The 26,983-nt window shown below is 39.1% G+C and overlaps 2 protein-coding genes and 1 long non-coding RNA gene across 3 annotated transcripts in view; 2 read left to right on the top strand and 1 right to left on the bottom strand.

Annotated features, from left to right (window-relative positions):
- The first annotated feature begins 343 nt into the window (after nucleotides 1–343).
- On the top strand, nucleotides 344–21,996 carry NOL8 (nucleolar protein 8). Its single transcript, XM_079109431.1, has 17 exons — nucleotides 344–589; nucleotides 1,594–1,759; nucleotides 2,277–2,339; nucleotides 3,712–3,790; nucleotides 5,859–5,994; nucleotides 6,525–6,595; nucleotides 7,790–9,605; nucleotides 10,890–11,003; nucleotides 11,449–11,571; nucleotides 11,849–11,939; nucleotides 15,088–15,226; nucleotides 15,843–15,920; nucleotides 17,991–18,262; nucleotides 19,418–19,544; nucleotides 20,262–20,332; nucleotides 20,907–20,986; nucleotides 21,451–21,996. The coding sequence occupies exons 2-17, from the start codon at nucleotides 1,621–1,623 to the stop codon at nucleotides 21,499–21,501; spliced, it is 3,450 nt and encodes a 1,149-aa protein (XP_078965557.1). The 5' UTR covers nucleotides 344–589; nucleotides 1,594–1,620; the 3' UTR covers nucleotides 21,502–21,996.
- LOC306643375 lies at nucleotides 20,339–24,600 on the bottom strand. The gene is made up of 3 exons (XR_013758916.1): nucleotides 24,404–24,600; nucleotides 20,839–21,054; nucleotides 20,339–20,577 (listed from the first exon to the last, which is right to left on the bottom strand). It is a non-coding gene; the product is annotated as an uncharacterized lncRNA (long non-coding RNA).
- A 65-nt stretch (nucleotides 24,601–24,665) lies between these two features.
- The window catches only part of IARS1 (isoleucyl-tRNA synthetase 1), a 63,140-nt gene continuing 60,822 nt past the window's right edge, over nucleotides 24,666–26,983 (top strand). The window contains exon 1 of the mRNA XM_079109455.1: nucleotides 24,666–24,811. The gene's annotated coding sequence lies outside the window, so the exon portion shown is untranslated. The remainder of the gene's footprint in view (nucleotides 24,812–26,983) is intronic.

The following is a 26,983-nucleotide window of genomic DNA, read 5'->3' as shown; positions in this document are numbered from 1 at the left end:
CGGCACGCACCACCGCGGAGCTAGCGGGGTGGGGGAGGCGGAGGGGCGACGCGTCGCCGCGCGGGCTGGAGGGTCTACCTCCGCGCTCAGACCAGAGCCCAGGTCCTGTGACCCTCTGCACCTCCCCACCGCTGTCTTTAAAGAGTCCCGACCTACTGAGAGTTGGTTCGTCTCCACCCGACGCCCAAGCGTCGGGGTGGCCACCCCCGCTAGCGGCCTTGGAACAACCCGGACGCCTTCGTAACTGAAGAGGCGGTTCCGGGACCTAGTGAAAGGGGGCGCTTTTTCATTTTTCTTGGGCTCCCTCACTTCGGCCCACTCAGTCCGGGAGGCACTGATCAAGTCTGCACGTTAGACCTCAGGGGATTTTGCCTAGGGCTCTTTTGGGGACATGGAGGGGAGGGTGATGGATACACCACAGCCGTCTACTCGACGGGAAACGAAGTAAAGAGCCCTCCGCAACTGAGTTCCGGAAGCGGAACCTTAGGAGACGAAGTTGGAAATCGAGTAGGAAGGAAGAGAAAATGCACTTGCTGGGCCATGTGACCAGAAGTGGGCAGACGCGGCGCTGGCTCTAGGAGACGGCGTGGTGAGCTGTGGGCTTGGGCATGGGAAGCTATAGGGCTCTTCGACCTGATATTTACTTTCTCTTTTGGGGGGTCTTCTCGGAGGAAGAAGGCTGGGATGGGGAGGTTGGAGGCGGAGGCTACTAGGAAGAGGTTCAGTTGGAGCTGTCGCCGACTCAGTGCCTTGCCTTGGGCTTCAGGAGCTGTTTTGTGATCTCGCTTGTGAGGAGTGTGGCAGTTCTCGAAGGGCAGGGTGAGAGCTTAGCCCTGAAGGATGCTAAAGAAGTTGAGGATCTTATGATGGATGTCAAACGTCATCACCTCTAGAAAAGTTTTCCTGAATCCCCTGTAATCTAACAACTTTCGTTAGTATAGTGCTAACAATTCCGAGATCGGAAATTAGACACGGATTATAATTCAGGCTTAATCACTAATTTTCTTTATAGCACTGGGAAGGTGAATTCTGCTTATCTGAAAAATGAAATACATGCAAACTGCTGCTGCACAATACAAACACATAATAAAAAGCAAGTCTTCGAGCCTGAACAGCACTTTGCAGACACTTCTGTTGTGCCATAATATTGTAATTGCAGTATTGGTTTATTTGTCTTGTGGAGCTTCAGAATGAAGATGTGATTTTCTCCTTTAGCGTATAAACTGCCACATCCTACATGTGTCACCTTGGTTTAAGTTAAAAAAAAAAAAAAAGAATTTATGAATGAATCAAGGAAGAACACGAAAATAGAAGTAAATGAAAAGAGACAGTATGTAATAATTGTGGCCATTCAGAAGAAAAAATATGTATGTACCTGTGATTTTTGTATGTGTGCAGGTGCTGTTCCAAAGTACATTCAGAAAGAATTGGTATGTAGGCCCTGAGCAGAATCTACAGGGAGATACAATAGAAAATGAAACATGGGTCCAGGAGACCAATTTGGCGCTGTAGGCTCAGCGGGGAAGGAGTTGTGTTTGAGCAGAACTGTGGGAAAGAACTTCTCTCTATACAGAAAATTACTTTTCCCTGTAGAACATACCAAGTGTACGCCCAACCTTCATGAAAGCCAACAGAGAAAAGAAGCGCCTTTTTGTGGGTGGTCTTGGCCAGGCCATTTCTAAGACAGATCTCCAAAATCAGTTCAGCAGATTTGGAGAAGTTTCTGATGTGGAGATCATCACACGGAAAGATGACCAAGGTAAATTTATAATCCTTCACTGGGTGTTTAAAGACAGACATAAATCAGGTTAAATATTACAAGATAAAGCAACTCCAAAGGTAAATGTTATCTCTGAACACTGAAAGTGATATGTAATATCCTGGAGGTATTATTTATGGTATGAAACTTATCCAGAATTGCTGAAATCAGAAAAATTCTAAAACATGATTTCAGAAATGTCTTAACATTGAGTTTTGAGAATTAACATTCTAAACTTATTAAATGTTCTGTTATGTAGACAGTTAACTAACATGTGATCCAGCTATTTCCTTAACTAATCACTTTTTTGTTTTCTTTTGTTTTTTTCTTATTCATTTTGTTTTGAAATATTTTGATAATAATGCTTAGAAAAGTGCAATCTTTGTATCCAATGAAAAACAAGGTTTTCTTTGAAACAATAAGTTTCTAAAAACTGATCTTTTAGATTTAGAAAGTTAGTAAGTTTTACATTATTTTCTGGATAATAGTTTAAACAAATTTATTTTTATTTTCTTAGGAAACCCACAGAAAATCTTTGCATATGTTAACATCAAAGTAGCAGAAGCAGATCTGAAAAAATGTAAGATTGTCATTATTTTCTATACTCTTTGCTAGTTGGCATCACTGTGTAATTTGGAGTAACTTTGTTTCTAAATCTTAACCACAACATGCACTTTTAAGTCATACAAAAGAACAACCATGATTAAGAGAATTCTGGTATTCTACATCTCTGCTGGTTTAGGTCAATTCCATTTGTTTCAGTAGACCTGTATTAGCACATTGCTGGTGAGTTTGCTAAAAAACTGGTATTTTCAAATAATTTTGACAAGGGGCCAGACTGTCACAGAAACTGCCTGCTAGAAATCTTTCTTTGAATATTATGCCACTCTTCTCTGATCCTTTCTTGGGTAGCTAATCCTTGTCATTAAATATTCTGAGAACAGGGCATTAGAATATACCATGGTAAGACCATATACTTTAAACTGTGACATCTCTTGTTATGATTTATTAAAGCTTAGGGTGGATAGTGACTGTTAACAAGGAAGGAAAGGGCAAGAATCCATAATGCCAATGATACAGTAATGCATTCTAGTTACTTGGAAGTCAAAAAGTCAAAAGACACTGAAAACTAAGTAAAAGATACAATAGGGGAAGAAGGCCATCAGTCTTATAGTTTCATTTGCAAAAATATTATTATTCAGCAAGGAAATTGTATGACAGGAAAAGTTGTGTTTAAGAACATATCAACTCTGCCAATGTGACCTGTGGCAGGTTATTTAAACTTCTCAGCCCCAGTTAACTTTTCTGGTGAATGAAAAAGCTAATGCTTTCTAATAATCCTGTGATGATTAAATTAAATTCATACTTAGTATAGTGCCTAACACATAGAAAATTCTGTTAATGGTTGTTATTAAGCTGATAGCAGATGTTTAGAAAAATTGGCTCCTAGGGAATAACAGTTCTAACAGTTCAGACACTTGCGGTTATTTGTTTGTAGGTTACACATTGATAGTTGATATGAAGTAATAATTAAAAGGTGTTCTCAGGATTCTCAAATGTCCTTTTATTCACCCTGACCACTTAGCACTTTCATAGTTACAGTATAGAAAATAACAGGGAAATAGTAAATGCCAATTATTCACCAGAGGTTCCTGACGTTGGTTTGTAAACAAATCGCAAACAAGTTTTGCTTTACAGTTCATATGTTTCTTTATTCCAGTCTCCTAGTAACTAAGAGATAGGAAGTATAAAGAACTTTCTGGTAAGTGGTCAAGATAAGATGGAAGCCTCCTATCTCTAGATCACATTTCCTTTTTTCTATTTTTTTTTTTTTAATGTCTCTTTGTGATAAACAAGTCTACTTTTCTTGGTACTAAATTATTAGAAAAAGCATGTGCTAAAATATATTTTTGCATTGCCATGTACTTGGGTAATAATTCTTTATCTTTTAGGTATGTCTGTTTTAAATAAAACAAAATGGAAAGGTGGAACACTTCAAATTCAGTTAGCAAAAGAAAGCTTTTTGCACAGGTAAGATTTCTTCCACATGGATTTAAATCCCATTTCTTTATTTTTTAATTTTTATTTTTTAAAAATTTTTTGCAGTATGGGGATTGAATCCAGGACCTTGCCTGTGGTAGGCAAGCACTATCACTAAGCTATATTCCCCAGCCCTCAAACTCTATTTCTTTGTATTGGTTTTATGTATTCACTTAATTTATTTGAAATTATCAAGCAATATATTTTTAGTAAGTTCATACAAGTGGATCTGAAATTTCTCTCAGCTCTGACTCTCCTTTAACACAACCCCACTAAAAAAGAATTCAGTGCATTTTCATGTGTATATATTAAGATACATATGTGGCTCGGTGCAGTGGCACATTCCTTTAATCCTAGTGGCTTGGGAGCCTGAGGCAGGAGGATTGCAAGTTCAAAGCCAACCTCAGCAACTTAGTGAGGTCCTAAGCAACTTAGCGAGAACCTGTCTCAAAATAAAAGATAAAAAGGGCTGGGGATGTAGCTCAGTGCTTCGGCACCTCTGGGTTCAATTTGTGGTACCAAAAAAAAATAAACAAACACGCATACTTATTTTCTCTTTTAACACAACCTTTTGTGGCAATATAGCTTCCCCCTTCTTTGCAACACTGGTTAGTACAGAACATGACTATACCACAGTGTGGTTGGTCATTCCTACTGATGGACATTTAAAGTGTGTTGTGGTTTAGATATGAAGTCTCCTCCAGATGCTCAGGTGTGAGACAATGCTCAGAATTAGAGGTGAAATGATTGGGTTATGAAAATTGTTATCCAATCAATGAACTAATCCCTTGAGAGAAGTAAACTGAGTGGTAACTGAAATGATGTTTTTAAAATTCTAAAGGTAATTTTTCAGAAAGAAAAGACTGTATTAGTTTGGGAACTTTCAAATAGTAAAGATTTTTGAGAATATACTAATGGAGTGACAAGGAGAGCTAATAAGATTGTTCTAGACCAAGAAAAGATGCAGTCCAAAACAAGTGGCAAGCAGCTTACTGGAGGCATGTTTTGAGGTACTGGTCTTATGAGAAAGGTCAGTATTAGATTTTGTTCTTATCTGGGGTCCACTGACTATGAGCAGGGTAGTCATGTGCTTTTCATTCGTTCTGCAGCACTTGAGTACTACTGCGTAGGCCCAGGACTCCATGCTGAGCAGGAAGAGCACATGGTGCTACTGCCTTGGAGTAGTGCACGTATGCCTGAGAAATCATCTGTGTGGTAGAACATACAGAGATAGATTAGAGGCAAAAAGAGGCCAGCGAGCATTGTTCAGAACAGTTGTCCACACCTGAGTGAAGTGGGCGTAACTTGACTTGGAGGATTGAGATGGCATTCTCTTCATTCGGAAGATAGAAACCAGCAAGACTTAACAAATTGGGCTCTAAAGACACCTCTTCCTCTGGGAAGAGTGGAGGGAGGGAAGATGTGGAAAGTGCCCAAAGTTTATAAGTAGAAAGGGGAAGCTTGTGATCCATGTCTTAGTCTTCCATGAAGGGGAACTGAGACATCTGCTGGATTGGAGCACAGGTGTTGGGGTGAACCTCAGGCCTAGGAGGCTGACTCGAAAGTATAGTCAGGAGGAGAGAAGCCTCCATGCTCAGCCCTCTACTGCTCAGTTGCCTATAGCAGGGGATTGGTAAATAACACAGATTTATGTAATGTGTATAGCAAGGAAATCACAGTGATGGCATTCCAAAAATGTATAATGATAGAAAAAAGATTACCCAACAATACCCACAGGATTATCTAGATTATACTTTTTAATGTATATATTTATGTTTAGAACAGAACAGATAAAATTTAAACAATGGGATATGAGATAAGGAACATGTTTGGTTTTTATTTTCATTTTTCCATGTTTTTCTTTTTTTGTATAATGAAAAATGCATGTTTAGAAAATAATAAAAGCCATTATACTATCAACAAAGTTTTTTGTTTTATTTTGGTTTTTAATGCTAATGAAGATGTTTATAATGCTCATTTGGGATTACCTGAAGAGAAATAACCATTTCGCATCAGTGATTATTTTAACTCTTTTATTTATATTTTCCCTTTGATTCAGATTGGCCCAAGAGAGAGAAGAAGAAAAAGCAAAAAAAGAAAAATCCACAACAGACAATATCAATGTGTTGGAAAAGATGGGAGGGATAGATTTCCAAATGAAAGCTGTGCCAGGAACAGAAGTACCAGGGCACAAAGTGAGTCCCTCTAGTAGCCTGAGCCAATCCCGGAACTGAGCACCTGAGACCATATGACTTTCCATGTAATGTGTTAAGCCAGTAGCTTTTTATCCCTTACTGTAAAGCACTTAACATACATCACATTTTATAATTCTTAAGATGCATATATGACTCTTAGGTTAGCATAGTTCCTCATCATTTTAGACAGAGAAATAAAAAAGCAGACTGAGAGTCTTGCTGTCTTCCAAAGGACAGGTTATAAGAAGTGTAGGAAGATCCAGTGTTTGGCTTTTTAGTAGCTAGTGTTTTGTATATCATGTTCTCCATTGTATGTTTAATTTGATGTCTGCTCCAAAATTTCTTTTTTTTTTTTTTCCTTTTGCACTTTTTCCCTTCGAGAACTCTTGCTTCATTATTAGAAAACTAAACCCAACAATAATAATGGCCCACTATGAGTTCAACTTTATAAAAATTGCATTTATTTATTGTTACTTAGTTTTCATTTGTAAAATATTTTGTAATACATTATTTTGTTCTTTTTCTTTTAGAATTGGGTTGTAAGTAAATTTGGAAGAGTCTTACCTGTTCTTCACTTGAAGAATCAACATAAACGTAAAATATCCTTTGTGATTAGCTTCTCAAGAGTAATTATTATTTACCAGAGTGATGGATACTTATACATTTACATTTTCTTTCTTTTTTTATTTTACATTTACATTTTCACTGCCTCCCCAGCAGTTTGGGGGGCTGAGACAGGAGGATCCTGGGTTCAAAGCCAGCCTCAGCAACTTAGGCACTAAGCAACTCAATGAGACCCTGTCTCTAAATACTAAACAGGGCTGAGGATGTGGCCGAGTGCTTCTGAGTTCAATCCCCAGTACCAAAAAAAAAAAAAAATTCATTGCCTCTATCTGTAAATCTTTGTTTATTTAACAGATTTTATGTTCCCACTTCCTAGGCAAAGTAATTAGATATTAATAAGAGAAAGTCTTGAGATTTTATATAATTAATTTGAATGATAAATGCCAAAGAAGCAGTTTCATTTATCAGTTTATACATCTTATTGCATATGAGTTCACGACCATTGCAAAAGGAGCTAAAGAAGAGTAAGAAAAGAAGGGCCCATTGTTAAAGAAGGCTTAAGAAGAATTGAGGTAGGTCTTGAGTTAATAGTAAAGTGGTAGAACGTAGTCTTAAAAGAAATATGTAGATAAAAGTATACAGAACTGGGCATGGTGGCTCATACCTCTAATCCCAGCTACTCAGAAGCCTGAGGCAGGAGGATCACATATTCAAAGCCAGTCTTGGCAACTTATTGAGACCCTGTCTCAAAATGAAAAGTAAAAAGAGATGGGAATGTAGCTCAGTGGTGGAGTACCCCTGGGTTTAATCCTCAGTACTACCAAAAAAAATGCAAGCTGGCAGGACTATGATCAGTGAAAAAATAGTATTGAGCCCACGGTAAGCAAATTCTATGCCTGTTCAGTGAGATCACTCTGAGACCTCGAAGAACTGATGTCTTGAGCTTCTTTACGGAGGTGTGTGTATATTGTCAGGATTTGCTGTGGTCTCTATAAAGTTCATGTAATTTACCAACTGATAATGATGGTCCTTGGTTTCAACTCCATTTTAGAAAGCTTGATTTCAGACTATGAAAATTTACTTGTGAGAGTCCCCATTTTGTTTAATAGGAAACTGAAAGTAAGATAGAGTAAATGATGTGCTTGAGATTAAATAGTAGCCTTGTTTCACTAGGTTGATAGGTGTCCCTAACACCTAGTGGTTTTGCTTTGTTCCTTGACTCTGGTAACATCATGAAATATGATCCATCAAAATACTGCCACAATCTAAAGAAGATAGGGGAAGATTTTACAGATACCATTCCTATAACGAGCCTTACTTGGGAATTGGAAGGAGGCAATGACCCTATGAGTAAGAAACGGCGAGGAGAGTTCTCTGACTTTCGTGGCCCTCCCAAGAAGATGAAAGAAATGCAGAAGGGGAAGGGTTCCACTGTGAGTCCAAGGACCAGTCGGTTGTCGGAGAACAGCACATCAACCCAACGTGGAGCTGCACAGAAAATGCCTTGTGCTTCTCTCATTCCTAACTCATCCCCTGTACCTGATTCTGGTTCTCAGAAACTTCAAAGTGTACCTTTTCAGATTTCTGATTTGGAAACTGCCAGGAAGAGAAATAGCATGTCTGATGATGATATTGATTCTGAAGATGAGTTAAGAATGCTGATTGCAGAAGAGGAAAACTTACAGAGAACTGCATGGTCCTCAACAAATGAATCTGAAAATGATCTTTTTGAAGTTGTAAGCGATGATTTCAAATCAGATGTTCACAAACTTCATTCTTTATCAGGGCTGGGTATTAATAATGGCTCTTGCCGTGTTAGTGACGGTATTATGGGAAGTGACCATGAGTATGATTCAGGTGATACAGATGAAATCATTGCAATGAAACAAAACATTAGTAAGGCCAAAAATAGTGCAGAGATTTCACAGACAGAAAAACCTATGCACAACAAAACTTTGAAAAAGAAAGAGTTTTCTAATCATTGTAATAAAGTACAAAAAAGAAAAATCAATAAAGAGTCAGCCCTCAGTAATGGAGTGAAGCCTCTAAATCATAAATCATCTGATGCCAGCAGCGGTGATGATGAAGACAGTGAAGGAGATGAGGAATATAAAGCCATCATGAAAAACTGTACCCGTGTAAATCTCACTTTGGCTGATTTGGAACAGTTGGCTGGCAGTGATCTGGTCGTACCGGAAGATTCTGAGAGCAGTGGGCCAGAAACCACCTGCTGCAAGTTTGACAGAGCCTCCAAGAGCCCCAAGACTCCTCGTACCCTTGGCCAAGGCCAACGGTGCATTCATCCTGAGGAGATTCTAGCTTCCCTTTTAGAGGAAGAGAATACCTGTGGTAAACAGAAACCAAAAGAAAACAGCTTAAAATCCAAATTCCAGGCATTCAGGGGTGTAGGCAGTCTCTATGCAAAGGAATCAGTGAAAAAAACTCTGAAAGAGAGTGTTGACTCTAACAATATAAATGAAAATCAGAGTTCCTTGAAACTGGAGGATCCTAGTAGCATTTCTGTTGAAAATGAGTCCCTATGTGTTAATGGTTCATCAAGCAAACTTTCACAGCAGCATCCAAAGACGATAAACAGCCCAAATCACACTCTGCCTCAAAAAAGACAATTCACTTTCCAGACCCAGGATCACAAGATAGTTAGCAGTTCAAAAAGGGGAGGCAGAAATTCTGTTTCCAGTCTGTTGCCATTAAAAGGTAAGAAATCCTTAAGTCTTAGTGCAAAGACTTACAAAATAGGCATTGACAAAGACAGTTGCCATAGTACCAAAAAGACAGTGGCAGCTTCTGAGGAAGAGGGGTCTGATTCAAGCAGCCTCACATCTCTTGAGAAATTACCAGAGGTCTCTCCTAGAAAAGATACTCAGGAAGGCACGACTGATATCTCACATTCTATTAGTAGTTCGGCAAATGTGAATGCTAAGGATAAGTATGCTGAAGACAATCAGAAACGTCTGGCAGCCTTGGAAGCAAGGCAGAAAGCAAAGGAAGTGAAGAAGAAACTGGTCCACGATGCCCTGGCAAATTTGGTGAGTGTGTTTTCAATCTATGCATTTAATAAGAACACTCTGGAAGTCCTGCTTTTCCTTCCCTTGCAGGTAGGTGTGCCTCCTTAGAGCTGTTTGTCTTCTTAGCATTCACCAGTTTTCATGTTTGTGTCCTTGAGTCAGAACTTTGTATCACCCTAAATATTTAGTGTATTCCTAAGGTATTAAAATTAAATACTAGTATTTACCTAAAACATTTTAAATTTACTTGATATTTTCTTCAGGGCTGGGGATACAGCTCAGTGTTAGAGTGCTTTCTTAGCATGGGGCCCATGCAACAATAACAAAAATCCCTAAAATAGTCTCTATTTCTTAATTTCACGTAGTGATTGCAAAGTAGCTTGCCAGGACTTGCTGAGATTTATTGTAATGAGCCTTTGTCATTCCTCCAAAAGTTAAGTCCACCTTTAAGTGCTGGATTTATAGAATGAGTATGATGGTCTTGCCTCTCATGAAGCTATTGTGTAACAGGCAGATAGTCGTAGCTTAGTCCCATGGGTACTAAGCCTAGCAGAGACTTCCTCAGCCAGAACTGAGAAGTGTGAACAGATAAGTGGCAATTAAGAACGGGAAAGGAGAGGAAAGATGTTCTGGGGAAAGGAAGCACATTGTACAAAAGTGAATAATTTCAGCCAGACTGATTTACAGATTTATAAAGGTAGCAAGAAATATGTAGGCTGCAGAGGTTGAACTACTAAGGTTAAAGAATTTTAGCCAGGAATTGAAGATCAGTTGTATATATTTTGGAGAGGAGTTGGCAAACTAAAGCTCTCAGGCCATCCTGCCTATGCCCTGTTATGTCCAGGCTTCAAGCTGAGAGTGGTTATTAAATATAGGACAGAGACTATATTTGGCCTGCAGTGGCCTGCAGTTTCTAAAATATTTACTTTCTGGCCCTTTACAGGAAAAGTTTGTCAACCTCTGTTTGGCAGAGATCCTGCAGGACATGAGAGAAACAAACAAAATGGGTCAATTCTGGAGATAAGGAGATCCTTTGGGAGGTTGGGGGCCAGAGCCAAGGCATCAATGGTGGGAATAGATTTAAATATTCCAAGAAAGTCCAATTGATAGGAGTTGGTGGTCTTTGGATATGGAGAGAAAGGAGTTCTAAGTTTATCTCAGGCAAATAGGAGATGAGAGTGACATTCACTAGATAAAGAAAAGGACAGGAAGGAGATGGAGCAGGAGAAAGAGATGATGGAGTAGGACATGCTCGGTGTGAGTTTGTATTATCTTAAAATATGATGCTTCTGATGGCCTCCCCAGGATGCTCGTCCAGAGGACAAGCCAACACACATCATCTTTGGTTCTGACAGTGAAGATGAAACAGAGGAGACAAGTATTCAGGAGCAAAGACGTCCAGGAAAGGAAATACTGAAAGTAAGATGGTCCAGACATCCCTGTGGACATTCTTCTGCTTTGCAGATCCATCTGTCTGTTGCATTCCAAGTCTTCCACACAACTGCCAGTTCAGCACAAAGTCCCAGAGCAGCAGTGAAACTCAGGCCTGCCCAGGCCACAACATACTCAGATGACTTAAAGATTTTCTCACACGTGAACCTGTCTGTGTTCTCCACATCACCTGCAAAGTCACATATCAGTGAAAGACTACAGAAGATATTCTTGCATGTAATAACAGCCCCCCAAATCCAGGCAGCATTGGGATTAATGGTCCTAGAGACCAGTTATAGATCCCTGAGTTAGGAGTTTTTGTCTGATGCATACTGGTAGATGCCTCTGTTTTTTAAACGTGGGCAAAAGATTACATTTTAAAGGAAATGTTGATTGCCTCAGTTACTAAACGTTTCTGTTTTCTCTATAACAGGAGTCTGTGGGTAAAGCCTCTGGGCAGCTGTTTGACAGCAGTGATGATGAGGAACTTGATTCAGAGGATGACATTGACAGATTCAAAATTAAACCTCAATTTGAGGGCAGAGCTGGACAGAAGGTTAGTGAATACTGAAAACAGAAAAATGGGTAACATGTCTTGGTTTTCACCATGGTCCTTTAGGTAAATGCAGGCAGCTCTTGATACATATTTCTTCACTGGGTGTTTATTTATGGAGCAAATCCTCTCTGCTCCTCTGATTGGGCAGGTGAGGCTGTGCAAATGTTAATGATGTGAATTTCAGAGTGTGGGGAAGTGCACTTGGAGAGGCTTGTTTAGAAGCAGTGTCTTGAGAATGTGGTTGTCAGTCAATTGTGAATGCTTTTTGTCTGTGTAGCTCCTGGATTTACAGTCGCACTTTGGCAGTGATGACAGGTTCCGCTTGGACTCTCGATTTCTGGAGAGTGACAGTGAAGAGGAACAGGAAGGTAAATGCTTTGTTGTCCCAACAGTCCTGATCTCAGAGAAGTCATCCAGCACACCTCCTTTGTTTAACATGAAGAAACTCTACACTCCAAGACACTGAATTGAGGAGTTCATAATCAAACGTTTAATCAAAAGTTAACTTCATATTTCTTAAGTTTTTTGTACATATTCATTCTTTTTTTTTTTTTTTTTTTTGGTGATGCTGGGAATCGAACCCACTGCCTTGTGCTTGCAAGGCAAGCACTTTACCGACTGAGCTGTCTCCCCAGCCCCATATTCATTCTGTAAAATTTTCTTCCTTGATGCTGACAAATAGGACAGGAATAGAGAGCAACCATCAAAGACACATGTTCCTACATCCTATTCCTAGCATGAGAGGAGGCGGCGAAGGTCCCTACTTGGCAGTCGTATTTGTAGTGCTGCAGGTTTGGGTTGGGCCTTGAAAGACAGTTAAGTCAAACTTGACTCTTTCTAATGAAAAGTCTTTGTATTCCTCTGGTGTGCATACCCGATATGTGTTTTTTAAAAAGCATAGTGTCATGGAATGCCATTCTGTTGAGTTCATCCTTACTTGGATAAATCTAGAAGTAAATGCCAAATTCATTTTACCTGCATGAATCCAAGAGTAACAGTGTGATTCGAAGCTTGCTGATCCTACTTCCTGTGGCATTTTTCACAGCAGTGTTTCCACACATTATCTAGAAGAGCTATTCTCATCCTTTTCAAAAGACCTGACCTCCTACATGACACCTGGATGACCTAAGCTTCAGAACCTCTGTCCTTGTCTTGGTTTTCTTTCCTTCCTGAGTTAATTAACCTAATCTGCATCTAAATCCTCACAATTCATAACTTCCTCTTTCTCGGTCTCTTATTTGGTCCTGTCAGTGCTTCAAAGTGATTATGAGTACCATACATTTTGGGAAACCAAGGAGTAGTGGGGCTTTTGAGTAAATTCTTTGGGGTTCACACCAACTTTTTTCCAACAACATTTTACTTTCAGCTCTTTGAACAATCCTGTATTGAAAGCACAGGAATGAATAGAACCTTGAAAATAGCCTATGTTAAGAAATTACATAGATGACAGGGCTTGTGGCTTAGTGATAGATCATTTGCCTAGCATGTGTGAGGCACTGGGTTTGATTCTCAGCACCACATATAAATAAATAAATGTCCGTTGACAACTAAAAAAATGTTAAAAAAAAAAAAAAAAAGGAAGGAAGAAATTACATAGACATAACCATAGAGGTTATTTTAAGTTCTTCCACTTTTGTCTGTTTGAAAGCTATGCATGACTTCACATCCAGGGGCATTTTTCCAGGTCCCTTCTCAACTGATCTACCACCCTCGTCAGCATTGATCATCCTTCTTGAAATCATTTTACATTTGAGCAATCAAAGCATATTTTCCTGGATTTCTTCCTAATTCTTGAATCCTGATTTTCCATTTGCCTCCAGCTTTAGGTTCTTCCAGTTCTCCAGGACTCCGTGGGTTTTAGCTTTCATTTCTTGAACATGACTATTTCCCATACTTGGGTCTACTTTGTTTCCAGCTGTTCTCAAGGCCAGCTGGATGTTTCCCATAGGCTTTTCTGAATGTGTCTTAAAACAGAAAGTCTAAAATTTAATCTCTCTTTTCTTAAAACAGCGCCTCCAGACCCTTCCTTCTGGGTTGTTGACCCTAACATCCTTACATCCATCAGACAAAAAACCCTTGTCCTATTCTTTTCCTCCCCAGCTTTTGAGGCACAAGCAGCAAACAAAGCACAGCCAGTCTCCATCACCTTGAGCCCTTCCCAGCATTGTATTCTGCTTCCCTAATGATTACTATTAGGTTAAAATTGAAGTTCCTACTGAGCACAGTGACACATTCCTATAATCCCATTGGCTTGGAGACGGAGGCAAGAGGATTGTAAGTTCAGACTCAGCCACAGCAACTTAATGAGGTCCTAAGCAATCAGCAAGACCCTGTGTCTAAGTTAAAAATAAAAAAGAACTGGGGTTGTGGCTCAGTTGTTAAGAACCCCAGGGTTCAATCCCTAGGACCAAAAAAAAAAAAGTAGTTGCTGCTTTTAGAAGTTAAAAAATGTTGAAAAGTAGCAGTTGTAAGTTTCAAACTAGTATAAACTCTTGGCACTTTCCGTTCGTTGTATGTGTTAGTTTTGTTTCCTACATGCTGCTCCTGGTTTATAAAGCATTTTTTGAGCTAATTGAACACAGTCTACCTCCTTCCTTTGAAACCTTAGAAACTTGGGTCTTCTCTTTATAGAACTTAAATCAGCATTTCATTGTTTCTGTTAGGTCATTTATTTTTTGTGGTAATTGAAAGGGTCTTAAAGACTTCTTTCATGTTTCTGTTGTCCAAACTAGCTGTTTGACTCTGATCTCTGTATCTGTTTACAGTAGTTGAGGGTAGCAACTGACAGTGTTCAGTATGCCTCATATATATGGGGAATATGGCTTTCTTCCTGCTGTACTTTTTACTGAATCAGAGACTGAATAACTGTCTCCTAATAGGTCACACAGTCAGTAAAATTATCCTCATTTACTATCCTTATCATTTTTAGACCTAAGTGTAATCGAGATTACATTTTTAGAATGTTAAAAGAACTCAAAGGGTTCATTATCACTTGTGTTATAATTAGTATCTGCTGTATTACATTTTTCAATCTTTACCTTAAAAATTTTAGACTTTTGCTGGGCACAGTATAACATACCTGTAATAACAGCTCTTCAGAAAGCTCAAGTAGGAGGATCACAAGTATGAGGCCAGTATCAGCAAATTAGATCCTATCTCAAAATAGAATGAAAAAGAACCAAGGATATTGTAGCTCAGTGATAGAACACTTGTCTAACGTGCACAAGGCCCTACATTCATTTAAAAAAAAAAAAAAAAAAGTGTTAGAATTGCCACTGAAGTCCAGATTTCATTTTTATAATTACAAATAAAAGTGGAACATTTTGTTTGCTGGTCATGCAATTTTTGAATTTGCTATAGCATGAGGGTCTTGTGGATAGAAAGGTTAGCAGAATGAGTCAAACTTTTCTTCTGTCAGTATGCTTTGGACATGTTTAGGTGCTTGGTAAATATTTGATGATTAAAATTTCTCAAGCTGTTTGTCAAGAGATTAATAATTACTCTTTTTTCTCAAAGAGGTAAATGAAAAGAAAACTGCTGAGGAAGAAGAGCTTGCTGCAGAAAAAAAGAAAGCTTTAAATGTTGTGCAAAGTGTTTTGCACATCACCTTGAACAATCCTACAAGCAAAGGATCAGTAGCTGCTAAGAAATTTAAGTATGCTTATGTTTTGTCCTATTCTACTGTATTTTCCTTTGCCATAAATGCCTTCTTCACCTCAGTTTAAAACTGTGTCTATTAATTTTTTGCTGGTTCTTGAGATCACTAGGTAAGCCCTCTACCACTGAGCTACATCCCCAACCCAGCTGGGTCATTTTTAACTTCCTGTGGGGAGCCAGTGGCAATTTATATCAGATTCTTAAAAATATTCTAACTTTCGATCCAGTAACTCACTTCAAACATGTAATTTAGACAGATTGGTGTAATCATACCATCATCCAAATTTGACAAAACAACCAATTTTGTCTTCTATACATTTGTTTAATCTGCTGTACTCAATGAAGTATTTTATGCAAATCCCACATAGTATATCATTGTTCCTGTATTTATTTTAGGGTGTTTAAAATAATTTTTAAGATTAAAAAAAGATCCAGGGAAACTCAAAATTTGGTAATTTTAAAATATTGTTTCTAACAAGGTCCTAATTTTCTTCATTGATACCATTAGCTTCATTTTGGCCAAACATCAGTATGCTTAATGTTGAATTATAATTTGCTGTTAATTTTTTGAATTAGTGTTCTGATTTCTCTCTTCCACCTTTGTTTTTACATAGGGACATCATACGTTATGATCCAACAAGGCATGACCATGCCACTTATGAAAGAAAAAAAGATGATAAACCAAAAGAAAGGTAATATGAACTACTTTTTATATTAGGCAGCCTCTGAAACTGCTTAGATACAATGCTTTCAAGCTCCTTAAATACCCTATTGATTGAGCAGTTGAAGTTTCTTAGCTCTAAGGCCTTCACAAAAGATTGATTGATAGATTGATTGATTGATTGATTGGTTGATTGATTGGTTGATTTTTGGTACTGGGGATTGAACCCAAGGGCTCTTAACTCTTGAGTCACATCTCTATTCCTTTTTATTTTGAGACAGTGTCTTGCTAAGTTGCTTATGGCCTTCCTAAATTGTGGAGGCTGGCCTTGAACTTGGCAATTCTCCTCTCTCAGCCTCCCAAGCTGCTGGGGTTACAGGCTTGCGCCACCACACCCAGCAGATTTTTTCATTTTTAGAGGGTGACCTATAAATTTTTCCACAAATAGATAGTAAATGTGTTAGACTTAACAAGCCAACAACCTCTGTTAGGACGACTTTCCTTTACCTTTGTAGTAGAAAAGCTTTCCAGTAAAACCATTAACACTGGGATTTGCCTCTTATGTAACTTTTGCATGTCATAATATCACCCTTATTTCCCCCGGTAATTTCAATTCTTTAAAAAACATTGTTACTGTGCACTTAAGACATAAAGGAATAGCAGCCTAGATTTGGCCCAGGAGCCATAGTTTGCCACTCCTGCTTTAGGCCATGTTTTACTGGGTGTCAAATTTGATTTTTTGCTTAGAAACCATTTCTTAAATTTCATGTCATTTGCCTTCTGGAGATGAGGAATCTTTAAAACAATGAGATCTTGGTGCTTATAAAAGAAAAATACATTCCCTTTAGTTTTACCTCTCTCACATTTTATTCTAAGCAACAAGAAGAACCCTGCAGTTTTCTGGGTATCTCCTTAGCTAGATTATCCCATTGATTAGGCACATTTTGTATTTTCTATGATAGTACAGGTGATGTTGCTGAACTTTTTGCCATCATGTACTAGGGATCCCCTTGGCTCCGGTTTTCAATAGCATTTGTTGTGCTGTTCTGCAATCCCTTACCTGCAAACTCCTCAAGGCCATGTGGTTCCTACAATGGTTTCTTTAAGATCCTTTAGGCTTGTGCTGTGCTCCTTATCTCAGAAGTCACATAATACCACATCTGCCTTCTTCTCTGTTAACAGATCACTAAGCTCAGTCCATGCCCAAGTAATGGAGAAATTTCCTTCTACCTCTTGAAAAAAGTATCAAGGAATTTTGGGACCAGTTTTAAAGCCACCACACGATGGTTCAATAATAATGACTTGAAACTGTGCATATGACACTCTTTTATAGAGCTCAGTTTCGTAGGAGACACATCCATCTTAAAACCTAGCCAGGTGGTTTATTTTAGGAAATATGAACAGTGTCTTTCTTTGGGATGACCTTCACCATTAAAATGGTTGTTTAGGACATCCTATTCAGTTAAATTTTAAGTTATACATTAAGAACTTATTGCCTGATCTTATACATGTTACATGGAGCGGACTGTAATAGGAAAAAGGATTTTAATCTTTCATTAGCTAAAAACTCAAGTATTGAAAATGACCACGTAACTTTGTCTAAGATCAAAAAGAAAAGTATATTCATTCCTAACTGTAGAACAGATTTATGACAACATAAAAATTGGATTTCAAGAGACTGGACTTAGCACATTGTATATTTCACTTCTAAAACTGAATTATAATTAATTTATTCCCCATCACTTTCTTAAAATTCACAGAATTTTAGAACTTTCAATGATCTGAGAAGGCATTTGATGTAACAGGTTCACTTCACAGTTATGGAAGCAGGCCCATTGAGGCTAAGTAATTTCCTAATGCACATTTAATAGTTTAAGTGTAATTTTGGAAATGTGGTTTAGAGCATAAGAGATAGGAGAATCTGATTCATGCTAAATATTTGCATTTTCTTGTGGGTGCTTATTGGTCAAGATGCTTTGGATCTTTTTAGTTGTCAGAAGGATGGAATTAAAGTTATCCTAGGAGTTTACCTTTCCTGGTTATTAGAAACTTTCCAAAACTTGTTTCTTCGTAACGTGTCTATCTGCATGGGTTATTACAGTAAAGCAAAACGGAAGAAGAAAAAGGAGGAAGCCGAAAAGCTACCTGAGGTGTCTAAAGAAATGTATTACAACATTGCTACGAATTTGAAAGAAATATTCCAGACTACAAAAGATACCCATGAAAAAGAAGAAGGGACAGCCCGAAACGAGGACGGTGGTGGAGATGAAATGGAAGAAATTCGTAGTGCTGCAGCTCTAACAAGTGGCACTGAGCAGCCCAGCGGGTTCATGTTCTCCTTTTTTGATTCAGACACTAAAGATGTAAAGGAAGGTATTTTCCTTCCCCCTCCTCCCCCACTTTTTCATTTCAGGTAGATTGAACTTAATTGATTAACTCTTCCTTAAGTGTAAAGGAATTACAATTATCTGAATAAAGGATTCTTTCTTCAACCAAGATAGACAGTAGGAGATTCAGTGTTGCATGACCATAAGCGTGATGCTCCTGAAAGTGTGGAAGAAACTATTTTTGCATTTAAGAGAGCAGACTTGTAGCTAACTGCCATATGAAGGGAAGCCAGGGAATAATGTACCACATCCCTTCTTCTCCTACATACTTATAAAGTCATCAAGAAGTAAAATAAATCATTTAATTAGCTCCATTTCTTATATGCAGTTGGAAATGCATGAGTTGTGGAGAACTAGTATTGCATATGATAGGAGAAAGAAATAGGTAATCTTGGATTTATACATATAAGCCATGTCATCAGTACATCAATATGCCAATTATTTCTAAGTTTATACTTGCCAGTTTTACAGAACCTACAAGAAAGAAGTATAAACATCCATTTTTTGTTGTTGTTTTTGTTCATACTATTTCGGGGGATTTATCTCTAAAAGCCAAGGTGAAAATAAGCTGTTCTTTACGATACTGTTCATCTCCTAGTGTTGAAGATACTTGTGTTGAATTTTTAAGGATATTCATTATAAAAAGCAAGATAGACCTATCCAGAAGAATACATGCACAATTAACTGCAGTGATTCTACTTTAAAGATTGGCACTCAAGATAGTATAATGTATTTAGCAACTATATGTCTGTCAGCTCTGTGATACTCCAAAAATTATAAATAAGACATGAGGTATCATGTGCTCTGCTTATTTTATGTTCTTGTCTGTCTAGTTCATTCGAGCACCATGGTTAGCCCTAAACTATTGAATAGAATTGATGCAAATGTTTAAAAAAAAAAATACACACACACACACATATGCATATTATAAATGTATAATATTTTCATATATTTATAAATGTTAACTATGTCATCTATCTATCTGTCTATATGTATTTATATATATATATAGAGAGAGAGAGAGAGAGATTGATACTGGCGGTCGAACCCAGGCACACTCTACCACTTATATGCCCAACCCTTCTATGTATCTTAGTTGCTCATTTGTGCCACCATCTTTTATTGTCATAATAATTTATAGAGACCTATAAAGTTGAAGAGGTGAAACCTGGGAAGACTGTCTGGAAGGGAAACCCTCATTTCCAAGATAGCAGTTCAGAAGAAGAAGATGTTACTGAAGAAACAGATTGTAGAAGGTCCAGCCCAGGGTAAGCATTTGGTTTGTGAACAGGTATATTTTATAGTTTGTGAAAATCTGAGTTAGACATGCTTTAGAAGTATTTTGTTAAATATGTAGCATTCTCTTTACAGGACAACTTAATTTTCTTTTGTCAGCTTCTTTAATGTGTTCTCTAGCCTTTTTATAGTGGGGAGTGTGATTCCTTTGTTTTGAGATTTGCATAGAATTGGGAAAGAGATAAAATATGCCCAAAGGTGTAACTCAGCGGTGGAGTGCTCATCTAGCATGTGCTAAGGCCCTGAGTTCCATCCCCAGCACCACAAAAAGGGGAAAAAAGAGATGACCATAGGAGGGCAGGTTGGAGACCGATTAAAAAACACATATACACATGCACATACGCCCAAGGAATCCAGCCTTATGGTAAAGTTACTGGTCTGGACCCAGGATGCTGTGGTTGTCTGGGTACCTCCCCAAAGGGAACACTGGCAAAAAAGGTAGCAATGGTGGCATGAGAGCATCAACAACCAGAGTGGGAAAGGTGGAGTTTGTACTTAAGTCCTCATCAAAGCTTGAGATAAGAAGAATTTTGAATGGAGAAGGAGCAAGGTCATTTTAACTCAGGGGAAATGAGCAAAACAAAGCAGCTATTTTTAAGAAATAGTTTATATTTTTAATGTTAATATTTCCTCTTAAATATTCAAAGTAAACCAACCAACACCTGTCCTTTTTTCCCTCCCCTTTTCAGAGAAGCATCAGTACCAGAAAAAGAGACCACTAGATTTTTCTTTTTCTCTAAAAATGATGAAAGACTTCATGGTAAGTCCATTTCCCATTGAGTGGTATACAACAGGTAATAGCACAGCTCTGATCACACATGCTGGTATGGTAACTGGCATCTGGAAATTCTGACCTTCTGTAATATCATGTGGTTTAGCCCCTTCCATTCAGACTGATACATGCTGACTATTAAAGCCTTCAGGACTAAGTGCTCCTAGTATCCAGATACCTTGCTCAGTCATTATCATCCCCAAGGGCTTGTTTTGTTATAGGAACTTGCTAATCTGCCAACATAAAAACAAACAAACAAAAACAAGTTTTAGTACCCTAAAAGTCCACATGGAAACTCAGAAGCTGAGAGTGAACTCCTTACTTATTAAAGCCTAAGCACAAACCACAACAAAGTTATATAATAGTAAATGATACATAAACAGTACTATTCTAGCAATACTACATTTTTTATTTTGAAAAAATATATATTTTTGAAATTTTTTATAGAAATTTTTTAAAATGATCTTAACTAGAAATGGAGATCTTGGTAATACCAGCTTCAGAATGTTGTCCATTTCAGTAATAATTTGCTGCCTTATGTTTCTTGTTTTTCCATTAATAGGGTCTGACATGTTCTGGAGTGGTGTGGGAAGTAACATCAGCAGAAATTCTTGGGAGGCCCGAACAAATAGCTTGCGTATGGTGAGTAATTGTTTCTCCGTATCAGTTGTTTCTGAACGTAGATGATTGTTCTTTGTGTTAAGAGTCCCCTGGTGTGAGAATGATAGGAATAAGATATGAAAATTTAGAAAGAAACAACTGAGAACATGACTTAAACTCTCAGAATTATGAGAGTGGAGGGAATTTAGAGGTTCGTTCATCCCACAACTGGTGCAGGTGAAAAGACTGAAGACTGGCTCGTTTAAGTGTTTGGTCCAAGAGTCCATCCAGGTTCATTAAGTAGCAGGAAATCAAGTTTTTGAAGATTAAATTACAGTGCCCTAAACATGTATAGCTAAGAGTTTAAACAGTCCCTGTTTATTCCAGTGAGCAATTCCACAAAAGGTTTCCACAGTAAGCTGAATTTTACTGTGTAATTATTGAATACCGTGAGAACAATTTATATTTATTGTTAACTAAACCTTCTGGTTTTATGATTTTTCTAGGATTGTCGGAAGAAACATAAAGAAGCCAAAAGGAAAGTGAAATCAAAATAATAAATGTTGGCATTGGTTTTGTTACTAAATATGAACAAGGGTCACTGAAAGAAATTGGCCCAGAAAATAGTTTAGCCAACAAAGAAGAAATTTGCAGAAGAAGTGGAAGAACATTCAAAATTCTGGCTAATGGATTATTATTCTGGTTGCCAACTTTTTCTGTGGAATTCCTCTGTATTTCTTCTTAGGTAATTATTTCAGAAAATTAAACTGAGCTGGACACGGTGGTGCACAACTGGAGTCCCAGCCCTGGGGAGGCCAAGGTGGGAGGATCATTTGAGCCTGGCAATTTGAGACCAGCCTTGGCAACATACTGAGATCCTGTCTCAAAAAAGAGGAAAAAAAATTGAAGCGAATTTTCAAGAAATGAAGCACAAAATAGTCCACTAAAGTACTTCTTGTATATAATCTCTTTGCCCTCCATCCTCAGTAACTAGTGTGCATTTTCTCGTGCAGAGTTTGCATGAAATCTTTTTAAATAAATGATTTGTTGTACTGTGTTTTCCATGTTAAACCATGTGAATTACAGACTATTTGAGATATCTACCTCCATTTTGTACTTTTCACTTGACAAATCAACTTTTTGAGTTCTATATCGATTTCCTAATAATGAACTAACTGAAATGCAGGACATTTCAGATCAATACCATGTAAGAGTTCTGTGAAGACCAGGAAAGGAAGCCAGATACAGAGTTTCTCTATCTCTGGCCTTGAGAAATTAGGGAGCGCTATATGGAGATAAATCTGTCTGTCTCAGAATTCTAGTTAGATCAAAGGCTTATGAAAAATACCAGGTATCTTGAAAGATTTTAGGTAACAGCTGGAGTCAGACCCCAGTCCCCAAGTAGGTTTAATATCTCACTAAATTCCCAAAGCTGGCTAGGATTCAAGACAGATATGCCTTCTGTCAAAATGGGTCTCTACAGAATTGTGTTCCATAGACAGTTCCAAGGGATTATCATTGAACCATGAGGTGCACATATGTATGTGTGTATATATAATTGTCTTAGTATTTTTGGATTTATATTATGCTTAAATACAAACTATGAGGGTGGGAATCTCATTAGGTTTGTAAACCATTGTATTCCCTCTACTAGATCTGTGTCTGGCACATGGTAAATGCTCATGGTAAATGTTTTTTTTTTTTAATAAATATGATACATACTAAGTAACTTGAAGAATCATTTTGGATTCATGTTTCTAAGATTTCAGATTTTTTTTTCTTTTTTTTTGGTACTACTGAGCTATGTCCCCAGCCCATCTTTTAAATTTTATTTTGAGACAGGGTTTCACTAAGTTGCTAAACCTGGCCTCAAACTTGGCAATCCTCATGCCTCAACCTCCCTAAAGACTTCAGACTTTAAGGAGAATGGGAACAGCCACTCAACAAGATAAATAATTCTAATATTTCACCTTCTTTTAAAGTAAATTGCATCTTTATCTGTTGCTTCTATCAAACCACTCCAATAACAATAATTTACTTTGTTCACAAGTATGTGATTTAGTCAGGATTCACTGGGGATAGCTTGTCTCTGCTCCACATGGTGTCCTAGAGTTGGTTCCCCTGGGGAGAGAGGATCTATTTCTCAGGTGCCTGCCCTCTCAATGCTTGTCCACAGGCTTCCTGAAAATATGTCAACTAGGACCCCAGGAGCAAGTGTTCTGAGAGACAGGATGCAGATGCTACCAGTCTCCAAGGCTTGGGCCCAGAAACTGGCTCAGTCAAGTCCTCTGTATTCTGCAGGTCAAACACAGCCTTATTTCTCAGGAGAAGTATTAAAAAAGTTTGTGGCCATATTTAAATTATGCTCTATCTCCAAAAGCATACAAATAAGTGACATCAAGTGGTTGCCCACCAATTCCCTGCTCCCTAGATAAACTACCTTTAATAATTTTATCTTGTTTCCTCTGATATTTATCTCTGTATTTCTACCTGCTTATGCTCTAATTCCTTAATTTTTGTTTTGATTAACTTTTTTCTAGACAGTCTTCCCATACCTTCCACCAGTACTTTACAAATGTTTCTCAATCCATTTTTTAAACAATCAGATTGGTCAGTATACCTACCTCACTTGTAGGTTTTTTCCCTGAACACACTTCCCAGGAGCCCTCTACCCTGCTCCTATCAGTTCTCTGGACTGGTGATAGAAATTAACAAGATGGTAACTCAAGAAATGCAAAAACTTCAAACACATTCTAAATACTTGCATTTAATAAAGATGTGCAACTTTTAAATACATTCAAGTGATTCGTTATTTGAATTCATTATTTGAACCCCTTTGGTGTAGGAAATGAAACCACTTACTCTAATCCTTGACAGATAATAGGGCCTAGACCATAGTAACTGGTGAATAAGTGCTAAACAAACTTACAAAATGTTCTTAGTTAAAAGTTACCTAAGCAAGTGCTTTCTACCTAAGACAGATGAATTTTTTCTTCAGTAGATAAAATAGGCAATTAGCTACACAATAACTCTCAATTTCTCAAGACCCAAAGTTTCCTTCATGGGCTGTGGTGCCAACCTCCAGAATCTCTTTTGGTTTTGTTGACTATGTTTTTTGTGTACTAGGGACGGAAGCCAGGGCCTCCTGCATGCTAGACAAGCACCTGTACCACTGAGCTCTATCCCCATACCAGCAGAACTTGAAGGTGCCAGGCAGATGCATAGGAAGGGCAATTAAATAAGCAAATGATTCTTTTCATTACAGGAAACATTTTTAAAACAAAGTAGAGTAAAAACCGTAGAGATGGTCATCAGCCCCTTCCGCCCTGTCCCACAGGGAAAGCGGCCTCCGGAGTACTGCACAGGCCCCACAGTGTAGCCATGCAAGCCACTGCTCCGCAGCTCAGTGATTTGAGGATATAAATCTTAGATGTGATTGACGTGAAGCGAAATGCAGACCTGAAATGTCTGACACACGCAAACCACGCGAAGAGGATGACTCGGGGCCCACCGTCCCTCCCAGACGCTGGGACTTTGGAGTGCCATCAGCCTGGCACGCGGGGCTTCCGGCCAGCTGCGCCCAGGCCACGCCTCCGCGCGCGAGCTGCTCCTGCGCTCCCCCCGTCCGCGGAACTGTTCGCCGCAGACACTGCGGAACCCCGTTCGGCCTGTGGGCGTGGCCGGGCTCGTGGCCCAGGCGGCCAATCGACACTCGAGTTGTTGGAGGGTGTCGGCGCGTGCTGATTGGCCGGAGTCGGGGCACCCTCTTGCCCGCTCCGCGTGCTGTCAGGGCGTTGCGTCACCTCTGGTCGCCGCGGCGTGGGCGCCGGCTCCCTCCGAGGCGTGCGGGCCCCCGGGGCGTCCCAGGTAAGCCGAGCCCTTCTGTTATGCGGGGTCCCGCACGCCTGCCCGGTCCTACCGGTGGGGTCCCTCGGGGACGCGGCGTCCTGCCCGCAGAGGCAGAGGCGAGTGTCACGTGTACGGTAAAACCCTGAGACTAGGACTGTAAGTGTGTGTGTTCGTGTGTTCGTGTGTTCTTGTGTTCTTGTGTTCGTGTTCGTGTTCTAAAGGGGCCCCGCAGAACTAAGAGCCGGGCACAAATCCGGGTCTGACTTCTTGGACCGAGACCTAGGATCCGCGGAAGTTCTGCATCTGCACCCTGGGGCCACCGCGGTCCTTGAACACATTCCCACATTGTGGAAATTAAGGGTGACGGCGCATGGGGGAGTTCAGGCGGGTGAGTGTACTGCCAGCCAGGTAATTATAAGGACGAACCGGGCGTGGTTTCCAGTCCCAGGGTGCCGCTTCTTGTCCCTGTTTTGCGTTAATGTGCATTTAGCATTGGGGACCTGGGGACCAAGGCGGGCATGCGCGACATCCCTGCCCTCTCTGCTCACACAGTCTGATAATGCAGTAGCCAAGGGCACTCCTTATTGGGAGCACAGAGAAGAAAGACATCTTTTCAGTGGGATTTGGAAGTGAGAGGAGGAGGCGTCTTCTCAAGAGCTGCCATGGGGCTTGGGCCTTGAAGATGGGCAGGGTATCATATCTGGAGTAGTGTAGGATTTGAAAGTACCAATCATGTTCGTTCAGGAGATGAGGAGTCACTGTTACCACTGCAGCTTAGAGTGTGTGTGTGTGAGGAATAGGTGGGAGTGGCGCTTAGTTCCCAGCCTTATGGTTGCTATTTTTAATGAGGTAGTGAAATGAGTAAGAGTCTTTTGAAAATGAGATACTACATATAGTACAAGTTGGTATATTTGACTGACACTTGCTCTTTTCTTGCTCAGTATATATAAATAATATGTATACAGTCAGCCTTCCATAGCCGCAGGTTCTGCATCTGCATCAACAACCTCTGATCTTGTGATATACATATCACAGGTAGGCCTGTGATGGTTGCATCTGCACTGAACATATGCAGACTGTTTTTGCTGGTCATTATTCATTAAACAACACTGTGTAACAACTAATCATGTAACATTTAAATCATACTAGGTATTATATGTAACCTAGAGATGATTCAAATTATATGGGAGGATGTATATAAGTTATATGCAAATACTGTGCCATTTTATTTAGGGAATTTGAGCATCTGGATTTTGGTATCCCAGGGGGTCCTGGACCCAGTTCCCCAGGGATACTAAGAGACAGCTATTTTTGTTTTGTTCTGGTAGTGCTGGGCATTACTCCCAGGGCCTTGCTATGATCTACCACTGAGCTATGCCCCCAGTTCTAGACAAACTGTGTTTTATATATACCAGTTCATTATTTTTAATGGCTGATCATATTCTTTTTATTGATGTACCATAGTTTACTTTATGCATCTTGGATATTTAAATTGTTTTCAGTTATTTGCCTATAGAAACAGTGTTTCCATATTACAACCTAAATATCAAGAGGGAGAGTCTTCAAAAATAATGGTAATTATTTGGGAGTAGCAGAGCATCGCAATGGGTATATGCATGTCATAGTAAACTGTGGGCATATTCCATGAAGTTCTGGCAAGAGAAATATTTTAAAGTCAGAAAGGGAGAAGTTTATGTAAGTTACTTGAATACAGAGTTCACTGGTCTTGAAGACCTTAGGCAGGAATTAGTATTAATTCATTGGTGGAGATGCCCAATCCTGAGCAGATGTTCTCTCAAGAGCATCTTGTGTGAATTATTGCATTCTTAAAGGATGTTAAAGATATGTGCCAGGCTTACAGAAATGGGATGCATGTAGAATGAGAAGAAATATTTTCTGAGCCTCTATGTATTTAGCTGAGTGCTAGGCACTGAACCGCAGGTCCCAGCCCCTCTGTTTTGAGCCTTCAGAAAGTCCTCAAGAAAGTACTTAGACATGAACCCTCTCTCTTCCTAACTTCCTGGGTTTGATCAGAAGGATCTCATCTTGTTATCATCAACTTTCACATGTGAATATCTTTGTATACAGATTTTTTTTATAAGTAGTCTGTAGGATGTATGTTTGTGGGATATAACTAAATTGAGAAAAGTCTTACTATAACCCACCAGGGGTTAAATTGGACTTAATGTA

The sequence above is a fragment of the Sciurus vulgaris genome (assembly GCF_902686455.1).
Source record: "Sciurus vulgaris genome assembly, chromosome: 13".
NCBI lineage: Eukaryota > Metazoa > Chordata > Mammalia > Rodentia > Sciuridae > Sciurus > Sciurus vulgaris.
This window is presented reverse-complemented; position numbering and strand designations above follow the sequence as displayed.

Coding starts and splice junctions, on each gene's coding strand:
- NOL8 (XM_079109431.1), top strand. CDS start 1,621: ATGAAAGCCAACAGAGAAAAGAAGCGCCTTTTTGTGGGTGGTCTTGGC. Junction 3,791..5,858: donor AAAGAAAGCTTTTTGCACAG/GTAAGATTTCTT, acceptor CCTTTGATTCAG/ATTGGCCCAAGAGAGAGAAG. Junction 5,995..6,524: donor CAGAAGTACCAGGGCACAAA/GTGAGTCCCTCT, acceptor TTTTTCTTTTAG/AATTGGGTTGTAAGTAAATT.